General features: G+C 46.8%; 2 protein-coding genes across 3 annotated transcripts in view; one reads left to right on the forward strand and one right to left on the reverse strand.

Annotated features, from left to right (window-relative positions):
* otud7a (OTU deubiquitinase 7A) overlaps positions 1 to 23,044 on the reverse strand; it is a 75,843-nt gene that overhangs the window by 28,029 nt on the left and 24,770 nt on the right. For both annotated transcript variants that reach the window (XR_013299557.1, XR_013299558.1), the window contains exon 15: positions 1,304 to 1,385. The gene's annotated coding sequence lies outside the window, so the exon portion shown is untranslated. The remainder of the gene's footprint in view (positions 1 to 1,303; positions 1,386 to 23,044) is intronic.
* klf13 (Kruppel like factor 13) lies at positions 1,657 to 20,010 on the forward strand. The gene is made up of 2 exons (XM_077595956.1): positions 1,657 to 2,713; positions 18,349 to 20,010. Exons 1-2 carry the CDS (start codon positions 2,197 to 2,199, stop codon positions 18,675 to 18,677), a joined length of 846 nt encoding a protein of 281 aa, XP_077452082.1. The 5' UTR covers positions 1,657 to 2,196; the 3' UTR covers positions 18,678 to 20,010.

Consider the following 23,044-nt stretch of genomic DNA (forward strand, 5'->3'; position numbering starts at 1 on the left):
GACGGATCAAACGTCCGGTCGACCAAACGTCCGGTCATGAGTTGGCGCATTCTCCCCGGGCTTGCGTGAGTTTTCTCCAGCGGGAAAATACAACGGGCCAGTTGATGGGTCATGCTAAAGGCTAGCGCCAATGACTGTCATGTGCCACGTGCGCCCTCACGCAATCTCGCTTGTTATCATTCCGGGAAGTCACCATGAAGAAAGAGAAAGTAGAAAATGTCCATCGCTATTCGGCCCGGAGAAATAAGCCGGAAGTGGCCGGGTATCGGAGGCGCTCGTCGGCCGCCGCGGCGGCCGACAGAATGAATGCACACTTTGAGCACGGCGCACAAAAGCGGCGCACTAGAATGTTCCCAGTGTTCCGCCGGAGCCAGGCGACGTGCCGTTCCTTCACTAGGCCATCTGCCCGGATTATTTTACATATTCTTTGGCGCTCTCGCTACTTCTTCTCGGGGAGACGGCGCGGTTCCTCTTTCTGGTGAGAGCCATGTCGAAATCTGCCGCCGTCCGTCGACGTCGCCACCGAAAGAGCGAACGAGGAAATCCGCCGCGGTTCGCGCGATGGTGGGGAAGTTGTTTTTTCTCACGAGTTGAAATCCCCCCCCTAGTGGGCGTTTTCTCCGAAATGGCGGCGACGCCACGGCTCGGGCGACCTTTTGACCTTTTGAAAGCCCCGGAAGGCGTGGCAACGACATTCACTTCCGGGCCAGATTGGTCCCGTTGCATTGTTTGTCGTAGGCGGGGCTTCTCAAAAGGACGGGGGACCTCACCCCCGGGACCGGACATTTCGTCGAAAGACGTTTGGTCGCCGGACGTTTGGTCGCCGGACATTTGACAACATGACAGAGAGTTTACTGTTGAAACCAGCTCTCAAAATTATATTCACCCGGGCGACCAAACATCCGGCGACCAAACGTCCGGCGACCAAACGTCCGGCGACCAAACGTTCGGCGACCAAACGTCCGGGCGACCAAACATCCGGCGACCAAACGTCCGGTCACGAGTTTATGCATTCTCCCCGGGCTTGCGTGAGTTTTCTCCAGGTACTCTGGTTTCCACCCACATTCCAAAAACATGCATGCTAGGCTAATAGTATGCTAACTTGTTCCAACCTATGAGTCATTGGTTATTTGCCTCCTTGTGCCCTGTGATTGACTGGCCACCAATTCAGGGTAGTAGGCCCCTGCCTCAGGTGGGATAGGCTCCGGCACCCCCTGCGACCCTCGTGAGGATAAGCGGTTCAGAAAACAAATGAACGTTCCGATCATACGCTAGCTGTCGCCTCGTCGAGAGTAACACTTACCTGAAAGGTCGGCAGTAGACGACCACGTCCCGTCGCACTGGCAGGCGTCCAATCTGTTCCACCTGGGCAAGCTGGTAGGACTCTGCAAAGAAATGAAAGTCACGTGACGGAGAGCCAACCCCCAAACAAAACTCAGCACAGAGGTGACGCGACAAACGCGACAGCAGCGGCAACCTGTGGACACACTTTTTCAAGTGCGTTCGTGCGTTCGCGCGTGCGCGTGGGAGTCTTTTGAGGTCCTGCACGCGCCTGCGACATGCCCGCCCGCCCGCGTGCACGCACCCAATGAGAGCGTGGCGCATGTGACGATGCGGCAGCGCGCGCGGTGCCGGTGCAGGACAGGACACGCCCCCAGCATGGATACAGGCTGCGGGGACAGGCGCTCCGAGAGAGGCGCACACACACACGCGCGCACACACTCTCACTATGCTGGAGCTGCGAGAGTCTCGAACAAGCAGTCATGGGAGGAGGAGTTGACGCTAGTTGACGCTAGCAACTTTCAAGAGTTGTCACATTGAACCAGAGGAGCAAGAAGGAAGGAGCGAGACATTTTTTTCCTTTCTTTTTCTTTTTTTTGGCTTGCTTTTTTTGCGCTTTCCTCCCTGCTTTTGATGGCGTCGACGCAGGCGGGATGGCGGTATTTCTGACCAGACTCGGACAACCGGGCGCGGGGAGCCGAAAGTGTCTCTGATGAGAAGCACCTCCTTCGATCCGCCACACAAAGGGAACCGCGGAACAAGTTCTTTCCGCCCCCCCACCGCCGCCGCCACGCGCACACGCCATCGCCTTCTCTTTTGGATGTCATAGTGGGTGGTGTTGGTGTTGGTGGTGGAGGTGGTGGTGGTGGTGGTGGGGGGGCTTCTTTTTTTTTGTTTTTCCTTTGAAAAGACATCATGGATCACTTCGCGGCGGAGTGTCTCGTCTCCATGTCCAGCCGGGCGGTCGTCCACAGCCGGGAGATGAAGCCGGATCAAGCGCCGTCCGCCCCCGCCCGACGGAGCCCCGAGGACGCCAAAGAAGCGGCGGCGGTCGTCCCCGGGAAGGACAACTCCTCCCTGTACGTGGTAGCCAGGATCCTAGCGGATTTCAACCAGCAGAGCGCTCCTCATGGCGAGCAAGCGCGGAGCAAGGAGGAGGAGGACGAGGAAAAGGAGGAGAACCCGCAACAACAACAACAGCAGCAGCAGCAGCAGCAGGGCAGCCTGACCCAGGATACGAACCGTGCCACACCTACCAGCACCACCGTCACCATCGCGGATCAATCCCCCAGACAAAGGGGCAAAAGATCGCGGGGTCGCCACGAGCACGAGCCGGAATCCCCGCCCAAGAAGCACAGATGCCACTACTCGGGCTGCGAAAAAGTTTACGGCAAATCGTCGCACCTCAAGGCGCACTTGCGGACGCACACAGGTCAGTCGCACGTGCATTCTTAGGCCGTCTTTACGCCGTCTTTATGCCGTCTTTCACGGTCGCCCTTCAACTTGGCTCAACTTTATTTTTCAGCGGCGCGACGAGGGTGGGGGGCCGAGTGGGTGGGCGGGGGACCTGGGGAGCCCGATTTAGTGCCACTCCCACTCGCGACTCGCAAAGCTCAGCCGCACACCGTGCGCACTTCCGCTCCTTGTTTTTCGCCTTCTCTCATTTAAGCCGGTCGCGACTTCCACGGACATTGACGGGGGATCCGATCCCTTCATACTGGGTTGGATTGGACGCCTGGCGCCCAATCGATGGCGCGGCTAGCGGTGGAAAGTTGCAGCGCGTGTGGTGCTGTATGCTATGAGGAAGCTGGGGCTCGAGGATGGAGATGTGGGAATCGAACGGAGGGGGTTTGATAAGCGGGCCGTGCGCCCACGGCCCTTTGTTGTGATGTGCCACACCCCCGCCAGACAGCCTGCCTGCCAGCTGATCTGGCCAGCAACAGACTCTACTAGCTGAGCGCAGACCCGCCCCTCCTCCCCAGCGGGAGCCCCTCCTCCCTAAGCGGGAGCCCCTCCCCTCCCACCGCGGCTCCTCCCACATGAGCTCCTATTATAAGGCACACGCGCACAATGTAAACGCCACTTAGACGGGGGAAATCTGACAAAGGTGATTGTGTTGGGAGGAAAGGCGGGTTTTAGCACGAGGCTGCGTGGCCCCGCCCACATGGCGCGGCGTTCCGACCATGTGCCAACTCATTGTTAACGAGCACGCGAATGGATCCGTGACTTATGCGGCTCGGATGCGATGGTTGAAACTTCCTCTTGGATGGTAGCGCTAATTCTGGCGTCATGTTGGCTAACGCTTGGGGTCCGCTTGACAAAAGCCGCCGTTTTGCCACTTTTGTGGGGGGGCGTGCCGACAAAAAATGTATTTTTTTGGGTGAGCGTGCGTGGGGGAAAACGGGGATTGGTCGCCGGCCCATGGGGATCGTTTGGTTGAGAAACAATCCAATCGACATTGCCGTCTTTTGAAGTCTTTGGGCGAATTGCCCGGATTTTTCTATTCTATTAGGCAAAAGGTGCATAATATCGTATTAAATCATTAACTACCGCATTTTCACGACTATAAGGCGCACCGCATTATAAGGCGCACCCTTAATGGATGACACATTTTATTTTTTTTCCATATATAAAGCACACTGGATTACAAGGCAGCCTGTCTATTTTGGAGAAAATTTAAGACTTTTAAGTGCGCCTTATAGTCATGAAAATACGGTAAGTTGTAAAATGGCTAAATAAAGTACAACCGAACTCAGTTTTCCTTCCGTTGCCTTTTTAAAAACATGTTTTTAGCGTGTGGGTGTAGCGTGCAAGAACTATATTTCCAGCAGTCACTGCGCACCGGAAACCGGAAATAGGCTGCTTCCGGTAGCCAGCGCTATTGCGGTTCGATATTCATATATAATATATAACATATATGCGTCTAAAAAAACGGTGCGTCCTTTGTGTGTTTAAAATACAGAAATAGCACTCGTTACTGACACTGCGCCTTTAAATACGATGCGCCATTTGGTCGTGAAAATACGGTACTCTTATTGATGGTGATTGATTAGCAACAGCGTAACAATTCAAAAGAATTCAGAGACCTTTTGTACTTTAAAATTTCACGTGTTTTGACTTTTAAATTCCGAATATGGCTCTCAAGGAATAACATTTCAAAATAGGAATTCTTTACAGCTCTCTCTCTCTCTCAAAAAGGTTCCCCAGGAGGAACCAAGCTTTGCGCTCATTCCATTGGAGCGTCCCAGAATGTGGGTCATCCGAGTTCAGGGGAGCTGCCCGAGCCAAGCTTGCTTGCAGTGCTTTTCGCGCTGCTGCCGGAGTCTGGCTCGTCTCCCCCGCCGGCCCCGACTAGTCGAGCCCAGAGCGCGCCGATTGGCGGCGGGCCCCGGAGTCGCTGCCGACCGCTAATAGCCAAGTGGGTGGTGGTTGTGGTGGGGCGGGGGGGACACTTTTATAGCCTCCCGACAAAGAGAGCCAAGTACCAGACGCTCCCGCTCGTGGAAAGCGCCACGCCGTCGTCATTGCGCTCTTTGTTTACGAGAGCTGGCGAAGGAAGGGGAGCGCGCAACACAGCTACAAAATTAGCATGACTTGTTCAAAATTAGGAGAGAAGCAATGCACCAGAAGAAGGAAGATGTCGTGGGATTGGGTAATAGCGTGGAAAGCAAGGGTGTCAGACTCGGGTTGGTTCGCGGGCCGCTTTAACGGCAACTTGATTTCATGTTGGCCGGACCATTTTAGATATAATTTTTAGATATTTTTTTAAATAAAGGGATTAAATGAACTGGATTAAAAGCCCTGAATATTCCGTTTTTTTATAGATCTAAAACAATGTTTATTTTAGCTTTTTTTAAAATATATTTTTATATTTTACAAAATAATTTTTGAACTAAAAACACAGAAAAAAATGGATTAAAAAATGACAATTATTGATTTAAAAGGGGGAAAATCTGCAATTTTAATATACATCTCTACTCTTCATTTTAATTTGATCCTAAAACAGAAAGTCGGCACTCATGATTTACTTTCTCGGGCCGCACAAAATGATGCGGCGGGCCAGATTTGGCCCCCGGGCCGCCACTTTAACACCTGTGTCGTAAAGTCTGGCCCGCTCACCCCGGTCGGCCTTTTTGACGCAAAACAACTTCATCTTGTGATATTACGATTCGAGTTTTGGTAATATTACAACAGGGACTTATCATCCGACATATTTAGAGGTTAATCCGGTATTATTAGGGGGGGCACGGTTATTTTTTTCTATGCGAATATTACAAGGTAGGACTTCTTGGCTTCAGGTCACCTGACCAAAAGCAGACATGAAAGAAAACCATCTTAAATTTGGGTGGTAAGACAATCTAACTTAAAATTCCAATTGCGCTCTTCAGAAAACAACGGGGCGGCCTGGGTTGTCTAAACCCCGCCCCCTGGTCCCCGCCCCGCCCCCCTACTGAGCGCACCTCACAAAAGACCATCATGACAGTAAACTATAAGAGCTCTTCACAAATGCTTGGCATGGGCCGGGAGTAACAGGGTCAATAATTCTTAAAGACAAAGCGCCTAATAGCATATTTTACAGCTGGTTTGAGGTTTTGTCTCGGCCCCCCTTTTGTGGTCTGCTGGGGTTCCGCTCATCCGCTGAGTTGCCTGCCTAGCCAGCCTTTTATTACATTTTTTTTGTTTTTGTCCTCCCTATAAAAAAAATTAAGGGCTGGCACCTGGCAGCCCAGAAGCCCCGCCCATTTCAAAGCGCTTATTCGAGCTTTTTCGCTATTTCTGGACACGTGCAAAACTGCCATGAGTTTTTTTTCCTTTCTCACAATTTCCACACAGGAAGAACTGAAATATGTACTGCGGCTATTCCAGCGGTTTTTACTGAGTGTGCAGTGTTTCAATGCGGAAGATGAGCTAAATAAGTAGTCAACGTAAATAAGTAGTCAGGTACAAAAAGTGACTAAAGTACATGTGTCAAAGTGGCGGCCCGGGGGCCAAATCTGGCCCGCCGCATCATTTTGTGTGGCCCCGAAAAGTAAATCATGAGTGCCGACTTTCTGTTTTAGGATCAAATTAAAATGAAGAGTAGAGATGTATATTAAATTTCCTGATTTTCCCCCTTTAAAAATCAATCATTGTGATTTTTTAATCCATTTTTTCTGTGTTTTTATTTCAAAAATCATTTTGTAAAATCTAAAAATATATTTAAAAAAGCTAAAATAAACATTGTTTTAGATCTATAAAAACTGAATATTGAGGGCTTTTAATCCAGTTCTTTTAATCCATTTATAAAAAAAAAATCTAAATATTATATCTAAAATGGTCCGGCCCACGTGAAATCAAGTTGACATTAAAGCGGCCCGCCAACCAACCCGAGTCTGACACCCTTGGACTAAAGCAGGGGTGTCCAAACTATTCCACAAAGGGCCGCAGTGGGTGCGGGTTTTCATTCCAACCCATCAAGATGACACCTTTTCACCAATCGGGTGTCCTACAAGTGCAATCAGTGGATTGCAGTCAGGTGCTTCTTGTTTTCTTCAGAAATCTCATTGGTCAAAATGTCTGCGCTGGATCGGTTGGAACAAAAACCTGCACCCACAGCGGCCCTCGAGGACCGGTTTGGCCATCCCTGGACTAAAGTGTCTATGGGGTGTTCGTCCAAGTTATCAAATGAGTCTTGAATCGTTCCTCCTAAGTGCATAACTGGATTTGAGTATAGTGGCGACTCTTGAGTGTTTGTTTTGGCTGTTATTGGCTCGTAGCGCCTGCCAGAGGGCCGCAGGTGGAAGTCGGGATCGATGTGGTCTCGTTCAAAGTCCACATTTGACGTGGCTACCCGTCGCATGACCGCGTTTCCCCTCCCCCCACCCAGCTGACCGATATGTTCACCCAATGTCATGGGGAGAAACTGCAGTTTCCTGTTTCCTGCAAATAAGGAATGCTAGTCGCGCGACTAAAGCAGAGGTGGCCAAGTCCGCTCCTGGATTGCCGTTATCTGGATTGTCGTTATCCGGTCTCCGGTCTCCGGTCTTCGGTCTGTTTCCCTCCACTCCAACACACCGGGATCAAATCATCAGGATCGTTATCAAAATTCTGGACAGCTTGCTAATGACTTGATCACTTGATTCAAGTGTGCTAGAAGAGGGAGATATGGAAAACAGACCGGAGACCGGATAGAGGCAATCTAGGACCACCTAGCCACCTCTGGACTAAGGACTATGAACCGTGTTTGGACTGGACTCTGGCAGATGGCGATAATCGCATTATTGTTTAAAAATACGGCTGCTTTGTTTACCTTATAATGCTTTGTTTACCTTATAATGGTGCTTTGTTTACCTTATAATGAAAATATTATGCAATTCCTTACACCGTTGTTTTGGCTTGGGTCAACTTGTATGCTTCTGCAATTCTTACACAGTTGTTTATCGTCGTATGCAATTGTTTTGAATCAGATTACATGAAACGTTTTCCGTATGTCGCGACTAAATACGATGAAAAATATACTGCACGTCAGAAATGCTGAGGAACGAAAGGCACGTTATGAGTGTACAGTATTTTCACGACTATAAGGCGCACCGCATTATAAGGCGCACCCTCAATGAATGACACATTTAAAATTGTTCTCCATATATAAGGCGCACTGGATTATAAGGCGCCCTGTCTATTTTGGAGAAAATTTAAGACTTTTAAGTGCGCCTTATAGTCGTGAAAACACGGTATCTCCCTGCAAGTTGCAACCAGATATATTGAAAGATGTCTTCCAATTTTAATTAAATATTACTAATAATGATTTAAGGGTATTAATCATTATTCCAACAGTTAGCGTTAGGGCTAGTTGAACAAAGGCTGCTAATCTAACAATGAAGTATCAAGCCACACTCTGACCTAGTGCGCCTAAAAATATTCCATTGTGACAATGTCCATTTCTTGGCCCAGTTAGAAACGTTCTGACAATGAATAGTAGACTTCAAGTCGGCCATTTTATAGAACGACCAAGTTTTAAAAGGGACCACGAGCAGGATGTGCTGGAAATTTCCGTCAAGCTCGATGATCAATTACCTTTTGTTTCGGTACAAGGGGGTACTAAATGCAAAAATTGTTTGTTTTTTTGCAAATCTGTTGCACCGCAAAATTCAAAACATGACATGTTGACTATGCAAAAAAAATACAGTTCAATTGTACATTTTTGATTTATCATATGGGCCTGACATTTGGTAGAAACGGCCGACATTTTGTCAAATATCAAAAAGGAGGATAAAAATGGAAGGATGAATTATTTGCAATTGCACGAATGCATATACCGTATTTTCACGACTATAAGGCGCACTTAAAAGTCTTAAATTTCCTCCAAAATAGACAGGGCGCCTTATAATCCAGTGCGCTTTATATTTGGAAAAAAAATAAAATATGTCATTCATTGAGGGTGCGCCTTATAGTCGTGAAAACACGGTAGTATCAATAAGAGTGGCTTGTTTTGAGCAGTGACAGCATTTTTTAAAAAAATCCTTCTGTTATTGGAAATGTTTTGGATAGAAAATGTCATCTACATCTGCCATCTACATGGTCGATTGGTCGCCGGTCTTTTTGGTCGCCGGTCGTTTTGGTCGCCGGGCTTTTATGTCACCGGGCTTTTTGGTCGCCGGTCTTTTTTGTCGCCGGTCTTTTGGTCGCGGTTTGGTCGCCTAAATGATCGGCTGCTGCCATCTACTGTCAATTTATTAAAAAGCAAATTCACAGATGGTGTTTTTAGTTGAAGCAGTCCAATGAACCTTCATTCTCTCTGGGAGAACTTGCAATGTAGAAATACTTTAGTCAATTTATCACGGCGACCAAAAAGACCGGTGACCAAACTTCCGGGCGACCAAAAGACCGGGCGACCAAAAAGACCGGCGACCAAAAAGACCGGCGCCCAAAAAGACCAGCAACCAAAAAGACCGGCGACCAAACGACCGTGACCAAAAGACCGGCGACCAATCGACCGCACACGGTTCAAATAGACTTCCTTACACTATCTGGGTCAAATGTGTCTTCAAATCAATCTATTTTATTCTTTAATTTAGGACAAAATACAATCTAATGGCTACAATATGGAAGTCATTTTTGCGCATAATGAAATAGTTGATTTTGGCTACAATACAGTGGCGGTCCGTGCATTTTCTCGTAGCGCCTTCAACGGGTAAAATCCACAACAATATATTTGCTTGTGCAGCTAGCTCCTTGAACGGCCACCTCCCAAGATGACTTGTCTACTTTGGCTAAGTCGCTTGCATTGGGTGTGCAATAAAGAATGCACTTCTAAACTTGATCCATATGAACTGATCCTTGGGTTCAATAATACCTTCCCCACTTATTTTCTCCCGTGCTTTTGGGAAGCGGGTTAAACGAGGTCAAAACCAACTAACGCTGACTCGAGCCGTTCTTTCAACTCCGACACGCGATTGTTTGGGCAATTCCGTGCCACCGAATGTTTAAAAAAAGGTATCGGCTAATCCGCTTAATCCCCAGGATGTAAATAAAACCCAAGTGGAAGTGGCTACCGTGCTCGCCCCGATCCCACCGTGCTCTTTTGCCCCGCCTCTTTTGCGTGCCACGTGTGGCGTGGCTATTCCGACCCGGCGTCATATTTCCGAGCTAACGTAAGCGGCGACTTAACGGCGATTAAGCGGCCGAGCGTGCGCCGTGGCCGCTCCCGATGCACAAAGGCTCCTTGTCATTGGAGGTCGCTTTCAATTTCGCACAGGATGGTGTATTCTCGGGGGTGCCGTAACGCCGGTTTATGCCTATGAAAGCCACTCTGTTCCTTCGGGCCGCGAAGGAAAACAGGTGCCGTGGCGGCTAAACGGCGTGGTTTTGGTTAGCGGTGGCGGGAAGAAAGGGATTCAGACCCGCGCGCCGTTGGAAAAGCCACGAGCCACGTTGGGGGTGGGGTGACTTCTGCCACGTATTCGCCGTCCGTGCCCTCCGTGGATCTAGGTCATTTATTCAGCCGCATCTGCGGCTTATCTGATTAGCGGTCGAGGGGAGGAGGCCTTCGGGGGCCTTCGGATGATTCGCCGAAAGACGTTTCGCCGACGGACGTTTGACAGACGGACAGGTCGCCGAATGGACGTTTCGCCGAACGTTCAAATCATCTGAACGTTTGGCCGAACGGAGGTTTCGCCGAAACGGGATTGGCGCGCTCGCCCCGCCCCCGGATGGTGTGTGTACAAGTTTTACAACCTCGGCCCGTGGGCCATATACGGCCCGTTAGGATTTTTAATCTGGCCCGCCACCGGCGTTGTCCAAATGATAGTAAAAATCAATGATTCATTTCCCTTTGCCGCTCATCACTCTCAATTTATCAGTCTACCGTCAATTGCGAGGAATTCACTTCCCTGGGCTCGGTTCTAGTGTCCAAATAGCTCCAGTATTTGTATTTAATCATTAAACGCTGTTTTCGGCTGGATTTGACCGAATTTGAGAGCGTGTTGAGTCGTACAGATAAAAACGCCATGGCCGTGTACCGTTTAAAACAAACAAGGACATCGGCGCAGTTTTTTTAAACGGCGTCTGCGAGCGTTATCTGTCTGCATCTTATCGTGCAACGCCGAGAGTTCTTTCAGGGTTCCTCAAGGCCCCTCGTCTCACGTGAGTCCTAATGTCGGACTCCAGCAAGCAAACTAGCCGGCGTTTGGACTCCCGCGGGTCCAGCGTTGACGCTAAATGGGGGCCCAAAACCCGCATTTAACGGCTACGCTGTAAAAACAGGCGATAACGCCGAGGACTGTTTGCGTGTCCTTAGTTAAGCGGGACGGAAAGGAAAGGACGGGAGAGTGCGGCTTGTTTCAGCAGATACAACCTACTCAAGATTGAACGAGAGTGGCCACTCAAGCTAATTGAGGGAATTTGATGAGCTGGTCAATGGCGGACGGCCATCTTTAGCGACTTTAGGGGATGACGTCATGCACGGGCGGCTAAATGTACGCAAGGCAGAAATTTCAGTATAATAAAGGGGCAATATATATGCAAAATATGCAAAATAAATAAATGTGTAAGATAAATAAGTGTGTAAGATAAATAAGTGTGTAAGATAAATAAGTGTGTAAGATAAATAAGTGTGTAAGATAAATAAGTGTGTAAGATAAATAAGTGTGTAAGATAAATAAGTGTGTAAGATAAATAAGTGTGTAAGATAAATACGTGTGTAAGATAAATAAGTGTGTAAGATAAATACGTGTGTAAGATAAATACGTGTGTAAGATAAATACGTGTGTAAAATAAATACGTGTGTAAAATAAATACATGTGTAAAATAAATACATGTGTAAAATAAATACATGTGTAAAATAAATACATATGTAAAATAAGTAAATATGTAAAATGAATAAATATGTAAAATGATTAAATATGTAATATAAATAAGTGTAAAATAAATAAATATGTAAAATAAATAAATGTGTAAAATAAATAAGTGTAAAATAAATAAATGTGCAAAATAAATAAATGTGCAAAATAAATAAGTGTAAAATAAATAAATGTGTAAAATAAATAAATATGTAAAATAAATAAATATGTAAGGTTATAGCCGAAGGCTAATTTCCATCTTGCGCACGTTGATGTTAAAAACACCCCCCAAAAAATCAATACGGCTATAGTAGGGAGGACGAGACAAAAAAAAAAAGAGGACAAAAGACTAGAAAGCAGCATAGAAACGATGACAGAAGTAGTTCAACCGTGTAAAGAAGCAAGAACAACATTAAGGAAGGGCTTTTGATGACAAATTAATACATTAATAAATGGGCGGTCCGGTGTTAAAGTGGTTAGCGTAGGGGGCTCACAGTGATGGGGGCCAGGGTTCGATCCCATTAGCACAAGGGTGTCACACTCAGGTTGGTTTGCGGGCCGCTTTAACGTCAACCTGATTTCATGTGGGCTGGACCATTTTAGATATAATATTTAGATTTTTTTTTATAAATGGATTAAGAGAACTGGATTAAAAGCCATGAATATTTTTATAGATCTAAAACAATGTTTATTTGAGCTTTTTTAAAATACATTTTTAGATTTTACAAAATGATTTTTGAACAAAAAACAGAAAAAATGGATTAAAAAATGACAATTATTGATTTAAAAGGAGGAAAATCAGGAAATGTAATATACATCTATACTCTTCATTTGAATTTGATCCTAAAACAGAAAGTCGGCACTCATCATTGACTTTCCCGGGCCGCACAAAATGACGCGGCGGGCCAGATTTGGCCCCCGGGCCGCCACTTTGACACATGTGCATTAGGGTGTTCACTGTGTGGAGTTTTGCATGCTTTCCCAGGGCTTCCATGGGGTTTCTCTAGGTACTCTAGTTTCTTCCCACATCTCCAAATCATGTATGATAAGCTAATCGTAGGCTATATAGTCACTAGATACGATGACTCCGAACTGAGTGTCCATATTCCCGTGCGGCGAGAACGTTACAGTTTGTCAGATTGCAAGGCGTTCCCGGAGCGCTTCCCCCCGCTGGGAGGCGAGCTGCCGCTATTGTTCGCCAGCTGACGGCTATAAGACGGCGGCGTTCTATTCAGTCTGGCCTCTCCGTGGCCACGCCAGATAATGGACGTCCGTCTTTTTCCAGCACCTGACCCCGCCCTTTGTCGCTGGTCTTTCACACGCCGTTACGTGAAAGAAAAGAAGCGTTGCGGAATTGAGCCAACAAAACATTTTTGTCTCCCGAGCTTCTGATATATGGCGTTTTCCCCCCGCGGTATCTCGCTTTATTGTTTAACCCAGGGGTAGGGAACCTATGGCTCGGGAGCCACATTTGGCTCTTTTGATGGGTGCATTTGGCTTAGAACTGCTTTAATCTTCATTTGTTTGGCTTTAATCTTCATTTTTTGGCTTTAATCTTCATTTTTTTGGCTTTAATCTTCATTTTTTTGGCTTTAATCTTCTTCTTTTTTGCTTTAATCTTCATTTTTTTGCTTTAATCTTCTTTTTTTTTGCTTTAATCTTCTTTTTTTTGCTTTAATCTTCATTTTTTTTGCTTTAATCTTCCTTTTTTTGCTTTAATCTTCATTTTTTTGCAGTAGACTCTTCTGGAATGCACCCTCTCATTGATTAGCAACAGTATAAGAATCTTTTAAAAAATATTCCTTTTTTCCACTTTAAAAGTGGTGAAATTACAAAAACAATTGAAAAGGCACTTGTTTACATGTATGTATTTTGACTTTTAAATTTGTAGTATGGCTCCCAAGGAATAACATTGGAAAATATGAATTGTTTGTGGCTCTCTTCGTCAAAAAGGTTCCCGACCCCTGGTTTAAGCCATTTATGCAAGCGAGCTGCTGTGGGCCACCGCTCACGCCCAGAGACTCCACGCGGTCCCAGCCGGGCCCCGCCCCTTAAAGGCACGTACTGTATAGTCGCCATTGGCTCCACAGTTTAGTCTACACTTTTTGTCTTTTCCTCGGAGATTTACAGAAAGATATCCGGTGGCGTTTTGTTGACATTTTCAGATTTCTCTCATTTTGAGTGGTGCGCACGCCCGAGCTAACGGCGGGAATGTTATCTGCTCCCCTTTACCAGTGGCAAACCGTCAGGGCCTTCAAGGCCTTCTCTGCTGGCCTAAGAAATATCTGAATCATACATTATATTTTGTCCATCAATACTATAATAATACAAAATAATTCCAAATGGTCTGTTAGCTTCCTTTCATTGCTTTCCCCCCTGTTTGCACTGCTTCCAGATGTTTGTTTTCATATTGAAGCATTCAACCAATCACATTTCAGCCATTATTTGTTGCCAGGGTCAGAAATCTGCCTCAAGGCCTTCACAATCAGGTCTGCAGGCTCTGCTGCATTAAACAAGCGTCGAAACCAATCAGATTTCGAGTTGGCAACAACACAACGCATTGTCGTAGGCGTAGGGATACGTCATCGCTTTCACCAACTATGATTAGCCATAGCTACCAAACTGTATCTGGAGCTAGCTGCACAAGCAAATATATTGTTGTGTTGATTTAAAGCCATTTTCAAGACGGACTATGCCAGAAATACGGCAGGACAGGTTCGACTTTTAACATTAGCTTCGATGGCGATATAAAAGAAGGAAGAAAGAAAGGAGGATGGGTATTTTGTACAGTTAAAAAGGATTTTTGGTGAGTAAAATATGGCTATATTCCTAAATAATATTTCATTTGTGGGCCAAGTTCTGATATCTGAAAAGCTCCAGTGTTTGTATTTAATCACTAAATACTGCTAGGAAGTGGATTTTACCCATTGAAGGCGCTACGAGAAAATGCACGGACCGCCACTGCCCTTTACGATACGTCGGAGCAGAGCGGGTGACCGCGGCGAGCGTTCGTGCGGTCGCTGGCGTCGAAAGACGCGATTAGATCTTGGCGACTCCGCTTTAACCCTTCCCGTGAGCCCAGGACGGACGTGGGGGGGAGGGTCGGGGGCAGATAAGCCCCTTACTTACTGACCCAGTGGCCCCGGAAGGAACGCTTATATAACGGCGGCACCCGTGACATCATCGGTGGGTGTCCCCCAACGCCAGTGCGGCGGGCGTCACGTGATGGAACACTTTTTGGCGGGTAAATGGGTCACCGTGGTGCTATCGTCGGGTAAATCTTGCTTGGGTGGCGACCCGCCCGCCCGCCCGCATTCGGGAACTCGTTGACACATTCTGAGAAAGGCCAACCACGCCCACAATTGGCAGGACGCCAGTCGTTGGACAACCCATCATGCGTGCAGAACACAGGACACGCGTGTGCATGTGTGTGTGTGTGTGTATTAGATACACACACACGCCTTATACAGTGCAGAAAAGCTAAGATTACTGTCTACTCTAATGGCATTAGTCCACATGACAAAGCGCTCGCGCAACAGGCGACGTCATGCCAAACTAGGCTTGCTTTTAGCCACTCAAAAGCTAAGGTGAAAAGGTCACCAGAACAATTCTATTCAATTCAATTCTATAGAATATTAATCGAACAATAAACACATGCATTCATTCATTCATTTTCTGAAACGCTTATCTTTACAAGGGTGGCAGGGGGTGGGCTATATCACAGGTGTCAAAGTGGCGGCCCGGGGGCCAAATCTGGCCCGCCGCATCATTTTGTGCGGCCCGGGAAAGTCAATGATGAGTGCCGACTTTCTGTTTTAGGATCAAATTAAAATGAAGAGTATAGATGTATATTACATTTCTTGATTTTCCCCCTTTTAAATCAATCATTGTCATTTTTTAATCCATTTTTTCTGTGTTTTTAGTTCAAAAATCATTTTGTAAAATCTAAAAATATATTTAAAAAAAGCTAGAATAAACATTGTTTTAGATCTATAAAAAACTGAATATTCAGGGCTTTTAATCCATTTATAAAAATAAAAAAATCTAAATATTATATCTAAAATGGTCCGGCACACGTGAAATCAAGTTGACGTTAAAGCGGCCCGCGAACCAACCCCAGTCTGACACCCTTGATATAAAGTATGAGTATATATTGAGTTTGATATGAGTTTGTCTCCTGAAAAGAGATGAAAAGGTTGCCAACGTGTCCATCCGAAGTTCTAAATAATTGGTCGCCATTGGAGATCTGACGCATGGTCACCCTATAGGACTTGGGGACATCTCAAGCCAGCTCTCCAGTGTCTGCTTAAATATTAATGCTGTTGGATCTGTTACACTGGTTTTACTGAGCCTGGAACGGTCGGTCCGCCGAGTTTAGTGCCACTTTGGACCCATTAACTTAGTTTTATTTATTTTCTATTTATTTTTTTCCCCTCGCTGTACCAGCTGTTCCTCTTGCTAATAAGGTATGAAATGCAGTGACGGTCCGTGCATTTTCTCGTAGCGCCTTCAACGGGTAAAATCCACTTCCTAGCAGCATATAGTGAGTAAATACAAACACTGGAGCTTTTCAGATATCAGAACCGGGCCCACAATTGAAATATTTTTTAGGAATATAGCCATATTTTACTCACCAAAAATCATTTTTACCTGTACACAATACCCATCCTCCTTTCTTTCTTCCTTCTTTTCTATCGCCGTCGAAGCTAATGCTAAAAGTCGAGCCTGTCCTGTCGTATTTCTGCCATAGTCCGTCTTGAAAAATGGCTTTAAATCAACACAACAATATATTTGCTTGTGCAGCTCGCTCCCGATACAGTTTGGTAGTTCTGGCTAATCACTAGCCAATCATTGTGGTGTCAGGCATCGTGGTGTTGCCAACTCGAATTCTGATTGGTTAAAGTAACAGTCTTATCGACGCTTGTTTAATACAGCAGAGCCTGCAGAAGTGATTGTGAAGGCCTTGAGGCAGATTTCTGACCCTGGCAAAACAAATAATGGCTGAAATGTGATTGGTTAAATGCTTCAATATGAAAACACACATCTGGAAGCAGTGCAAACAGGGGGGAAAAGCAATGAAAGGAAGCTAACGGACAATTTGGAATTATTTAATAAGTATTGATGGACAAAATATAATATATGATTCAGATATTTCTTAGGCCAGCAGAGAAGGCCTTGAAGGCCCTGACGGCCCGCCACTGATGAAATGAGACCATCACGATGCTCACCCATGAGATTAGCGCTATAGTACTAGCCATAGTGAGTACCATTCCGCAACTAAATTTGAAAGAAAACACGTCCAACCTAGTTGAACTGGTATCGTGCAATCCAAGAGCCATAGCCCCGAGTCAGTCTAACCGGAAGAAGCGCCGTTACTTTGCCGCCGCCGTCAACATGAACGGAATCACGCTAGTAAATGAGCTGGGGCCCGTGGGAGCGCAAATGGGAAGGTCTGAGTGGCTTGCTTTGCCTACAGCTGAGGTGGGGCAGCAGGCAAGCAGCTCGTCAAGCGCACTGTCTAGACTTGCTGTGTCTGCCCGCCTGCATGTTTTGTTGCCGTGCAATATTGCGGGAGGGAGGGAGGAAGGGGGCGGGGCTACTCCAGCCACGACCAACTACTGCTTTCCGCAGACCCGCCGGCATCGGGTCACGTCGCCACTCTTTCTATCGCGGCCTTCCTTGAGGGAAAGCACGCCACAAAGAAACGCCATTGGCGGCTTTGAGTCGTCGTCGTCAAGTGAAAACATGGCGAGGTGGAATTCAGGCTCCATACAGCGTTTCCATATTACAATGGGAGGAATAGTACCATCTGGGCTTCAGTAGATTTGTGTCAAAGTTCACTTTTATTGCCCGATGAAGAGGGGGGGCTGGTCTTTTTCTTACCCATGTGCCAAGCCATAGATAGTTACGCACAGGAAAAGGGGTGGGGCCACATTTGAGAATGCACGTGGCAATTCAGCGGTGCTTTGAAAGTCAAGACGCAGCTTTTTACATTTCACGTACATCTATGTATGTATGTGTTTGTATGTGTATGTATCTGTGTGTGTGTGTATGTGTGTATGTGTGTATGTGTGTATGTGTGTGTGTATGTGTATGTATGTATGTGTATGTGTGTATGTGTGTGTGTATGTGTGTGTATGTGCGTGTATGTGCGTGTATGTGCGTGTATGTTTGTGTGTGTGTGTGTGTGTATGTGTGTATGTGTGTATGTGTGTGTGTATGTGTGTGTGTGTGTGTGTGTGTGTGTGTGTGTATGTGTGTATGTGTGTGTGTATGTGTGTGTATGTGCGTGTATGTGCGTGTATGTGCGTGTGTATGTGCGTGTGTATGTGCGTGTGTATGTATGTGTGTGTATGTGTGTGTATGTATGTATGTGTGTGTGTATGTGTGTGTGTGTGTATGTGTGTGTGTGTATGTGTGTGTGTGTATGTGTGTGTATGTATGTATGTATGTATGTGTGTATTTATGTATGTATGTGTGTGTGTGTGTGTATGTGTGTGTATGTATGTGTATGTATGTGTGTGTGTGTATGTGTGTATGTGTGTAGATGTGTATGTGTGTGTATGTGTGTGTATGTGTGTGTATGTGTGTATATGTGTGTGTGTATGTGTGTGTATGTGTGTAAGGTATCGTTTGTCGAGTTTTTTTCTCTATTAGTCATTATAATGATTTGAAATATCGGCGCAGATCCGACATACTGTTACGTCGCCAACTAACGAGGTCTCCATTTTTGCCCCGCCCCCTTCCGCAGGTGAGCGTCCGTTCCCCTGCACGTGGCCCGACTGTAGTAAGAAGTTCGCCCGCTCGGACGAGCTGGCCCGCCACTACCGCACCCACACGGGAGAAAAGAAATTCGGCTGCCCGCTCTGCGACAAACGCTTCATGCGGAGCGACCACCTGATGAAACACGCTCGCCGCCACTCGGATTTCCAGCCCGGCATGCTCAAGAGGCCCCAGGTGGGGGCGGGTCCCGGGCCGGAGGCGGGGCTCGCGGGCCAGGCGCCGCGTCCGGGCTCCCTCAGCGACTACAGCCGCTCGGACGCCTCAAGCCCCGCCCTCAGCCCCGCCGACTCGCCTTAAAGCCGACGCGGCGTGCTAACGCTTGGCCGACGACGCCCACCTTCTCGGCTAAATCCCGCCCTCGCCGCGGCGGGCGTACCGTACGGAACTCTACTTAGCGCCACGAGCCGCGCCATCCTATCGGAAGGTCAAGCGAGCTAACATGCTAACATTGACATTCTCCAGCACACATTTTGGACTTTTTCTCGTGGACGCGCTCGGCGGCGGACGACGTACGACGACCAATCACGAGAGAAGGACCACCTAAATGAGTCTTATCAGAACTGTTTGTCTTTCATTGTTCTTTTTATGTTTTTTTTTAGTAAAACGGGTGACGAGAAAGGGTACACGCAAACACACACATGTTCTAAAAAAAACCTCAGGATTGAACACCACAATACTTGGCATCAACTGCACAATATACTACTCATCACTTTACTCTGAAGTTCAACCACAGGTTGAATTTTTTTTTCGCCCCGCTCAGGGATGGCCTCGTTAGCGCTAACGAGGGGAGAGAAACATACACGCACGCACACCCACTCACTCGGCGGGTGACATTTCCGCCTTCCACTCAACACACATTTGCACTCTTCATTTTACAAGTCGGCTTCACCGAAATGAACTCGTCAGTCATTGACCGCCATAGACGTCCAATTCATTTGAAGCGCTGCCAGCCCTCCCTTGTACCAAACACACTCCCAAAGCCAGAGTCAAGCTCATCGAGATACTTTTGAAAGCAGCCAGTGACCCTTTAAAAAATGGCAAACTGGCCAAAATAACAGGCGGGAGGGACGGCAATATGTGGCTTGTCTGGCTCTACCTGTCCTTTCGAGACGCCAAATCTCGCTGTCACTTTCAAAAGGAGTTGAAAAGTGGGCGGAGCTAGCTAGCTATCTGCCACGTTCAGACGGAAAGAGGCTTTTCCTGAGAAAAATAGACCGGTTTATCCGCATTTGAGAGGAGGACGCCCTGCCCCGACCGCGACAACGGGCGACCAAAAGACCGACGACCAAAAGACCGGTGACAAAACAAGGTAAAACAACACGGTGTACGCAACGTTTGGTCGCGGACGTTTGGTCGCCCGGACCAACAACGGGCGACCAAACGTCGGGCGAGCAATGATGATGTTGCTCACACTGGTACTCAGTGTGCTCAGGGAGGTTGTCTTTCTGCCCAGACAAACAAAAAATTAGAGGGAACATTGGCCCCAAGTAACATTCCCGCCCCCAAATTTTTCCTCATAGTATTTAACTATTAAATGGCGATAAAATGCCCCGAAACCAACAGGAAATGCCTAAAAATCAGCAGGAAATGACCAACAAACAAGAAGCATTCGCGCTAAAAACAATGTTAGCAGGAACTGACCAACAAACAAGAAGCATTAGCGCTAAAAACAATGTTAAAAGCAAGGCCAATCCCGTCGTATTGAACGTTGCTCGCCGTCCATGGCGGCCCACGCTTGGGGTTTTTTCTTAAACGGCTGCTTTCTGGCCTCTTTGACCAAACGGAAGTGGAGTGGTGTCGAAAGAAAAGGCAACAAACCAAAAAAGCAGGGCTTCCAAATGAAGCAGGATGGCATCCCATCCACCCAAAGAGCGGTTGCCATGGCGAGCGGCGCCGCCCTCTCCTCCCCCGGCGCATGTTAACAACTCCAGCAGGTGTACGTCCATGAATGGCAGGCCTTGTCGCCGTGGTGGCCCCCACCCGGGCGGCCATTTTTCTTTTCAAAGAGCCAGCTAGCTAGCTAGCTCCGCCCCCCCACCCCCGAGACAAAACGACCCTTAGATACGTACAACGCCGCCACCAAAAAAAAGGGCGCTTTTTCCGCGGCGGGACGACTCGAGAACGCACGTTTTAACTGGCATAAAACGGCACAATTACCTCAGGTTGCTACGGAATGACTCGTGGGCGCCGCTGGCCGGTGCCACGGAACAGAAGCCCCGCCCCCTTCGCATTTGGGCACCCCAATAACCACAAATCCTTAAAAGCGCCATTGTGGCTCATCTTTTCATCCCCTCCGTCCACACGCTCGCTCATTCGCTCACTACTCAAAACTACTTGAAGGCCGCCATTTTGTACATTTGTACTCTTTTTATGACCAATCATAGGCGTTTTTGGACGGGTGAACTCGCTTGTTTTTCTTTGGAAGCTCGGCTTTCACCGGCGGCGATCGACGTCTCACCGCCCCCAACGGGAGCCAATGAGCTTCCGGCATTTGGTTAAGCGCGGCGAGCGGTTAGCGCGTCGGCCTCGCGGTTCTAGTGTCGAGGGTTCGATTCCAGGTGATCCTTACTATGTGGAGTTTGCATGTTTGGCTTCTGTCGGTTTTCCCCGGGTACTCCCACATCCCAAAAACATGCGTGCTAGGCTAATTGGATGCTAAATTGTCCCTGGTCGTGAGTGTGATTGGTTGTTTGTCTCCTCCTGCCCTGGGATTGGCTGGCTACCGATTTGGCGGAATGAATGGGGAAAAAAAATGAGATGCTTAAGAGTTTTTGTTAAAATAAATACATACATAAAGAGCCAGCCAGCACTTGCTTCCTGTAGACGTCTCCTTTTCAATTCAAAAGATTGGAACGTTCCGTCAACGTTTAATAAACGGGACTTCCTGACCTCTTTCTATTTTCATTTCACCTCTTTTACTTCATCAAATTAACGCTTGTGTTAATTGGCAAAGCTCCACATAGACTCCTAAATGATATTGTTTCATTTAATTGTGTATATTAAACGTGTGTACAGGTCGCGCTCGTTAGTATTTTTTTCCAAAATACGCGGTATCGCTTCTGCTTGACAAGTAGCGCAACAAAACGGCGGATTATTTCTTTGCGCTCAAACAGGGAGGCTTTTTACCGTATTTTCACGACTATAAGGCGCACCGCATTAAAAGGCGCACCCTCAATGAATGACACATTTTATTCTTTTTTCCATATATAAAGCACATTGGATTATAAGGCACCCTGTCTATTTTGGAGAAAATTTAAGACTTTTAAGTGTGCCTTATAGTCGTGAAAATACGGTATTCTGTAAATATATGGCCAGCTAGCGTTTTTCTATACGCGTATCAACGGGAATGACAACACGTCAGGGTTCTTCACATGCTTTTGATTCAAAAAGCATGCAAAACGAGCCACACGCTTGTGCTTGTTTAAAAATACATTGAATAATCACATTTCAGTACCATTGACGCCGATAGATATAATAAAATAATAATAATTTGAACGGGAGGAGCGGCTGTCAGTTGAATTGGACCGGACATCTGGTTAATATACCGTATTTTCACGACTATAAGGCGCACCGCATTATAAGGCGCACCCTCAATGAATGACACATTTTAATTTTTTTCCATATATAAAGCACACTGGATTATAAGGCGCCGTGTCTATTTTGGAGAAAATGTAAGACTTTTAAGTGTGCCTTTTAGTCGTGAAAATACGGTAATTGCTAATTAAATTGGCTGATGAGCTAAGCATACTTCAAGTGACAAAATAATAAATACGGACTACTTTGTTGATGTCAGTACAAGTACAGGGTTGATGGATGCAACTGTGTGCCAAAACACAAAACACGCAAAAGGGTAAATAGCTACTATCAGACATTGTACAGCTTTTTTTAAAGTGCTTTTTGTGACATGTACAGGATTTAATGACGCAAATGTGCATATTTGATATCCTAGGTGAACTTATTCCTGCTTTAAACCTTTTAGTTGTGTAGCTTCTCATTATTTAATTTCATCTTTTGGTTGCTGTATGTTAGCGAGGCCGTGGAAAATGGCTTCCGACTGTTTTTTTTATTCTTATTTTTCCCCCTGGTGGATGTTTTGAATGGACGAAGCCCGAGCATTCCAAAGGATTGAAAAGTCGCTGCTTCCGTGGAAGCCATGTTGGGTTTTTTTTGAGGGGGGCGGTTGCACCGACGCCTAAATTTCGCACGCAAAGTACGTTGTTTTGGTGGTTTCCCAGGTGTAATCTCTCTCTCACCTCAAGGGGCTTGTGTCTTGGTGGGGAGCCAATTAAAACGAACAACATTCAAGAGTCAAGGACAAATACACAACTTCTACCAACCAACCCCCCCCCCCCCCCCCCCCCCCCCCCCCATACAAGACTATGGAGCAGTGTGATTTTTTGTGTGTGCGTGTGTCGTGACCAAAGGCTATGAAGGGAAACGTGAATGTTTGCAGTAATTGGTCGGGCCGAGGCTGGGCTCGATCATGGACCTTTTAATTCTTACGATCTTAAAAATAGCGGAGGGATGTACGTACGCTGCGACCGCTCGGATGTCGCCAGGAAGGATTGGGCCTCTTCTTCCCTTTTTTTGTCCTCAGTGCAATGTGGCTCTCTCGATACCTCGCGTTCGTGAGTTCGTACGTTCGTTCGTTCGTTCGTTCGTTG

This window comes from Stigmatopora argus, chromosome 3 (genome assembly GCF_051989625.1).
Source record: "Stigmatopora argus isolate UIUO_Sarg chromosome 3, RoL_Sarg_1.0, whole genome shotgun sequence".
Classification (NCBI taxonomy): Eukaryota; Metazoa; Chordata; class Actinopteri; order Syngnathiformes; family Syngnathidae; genus Stigmatopora; species Stigmatopora argus.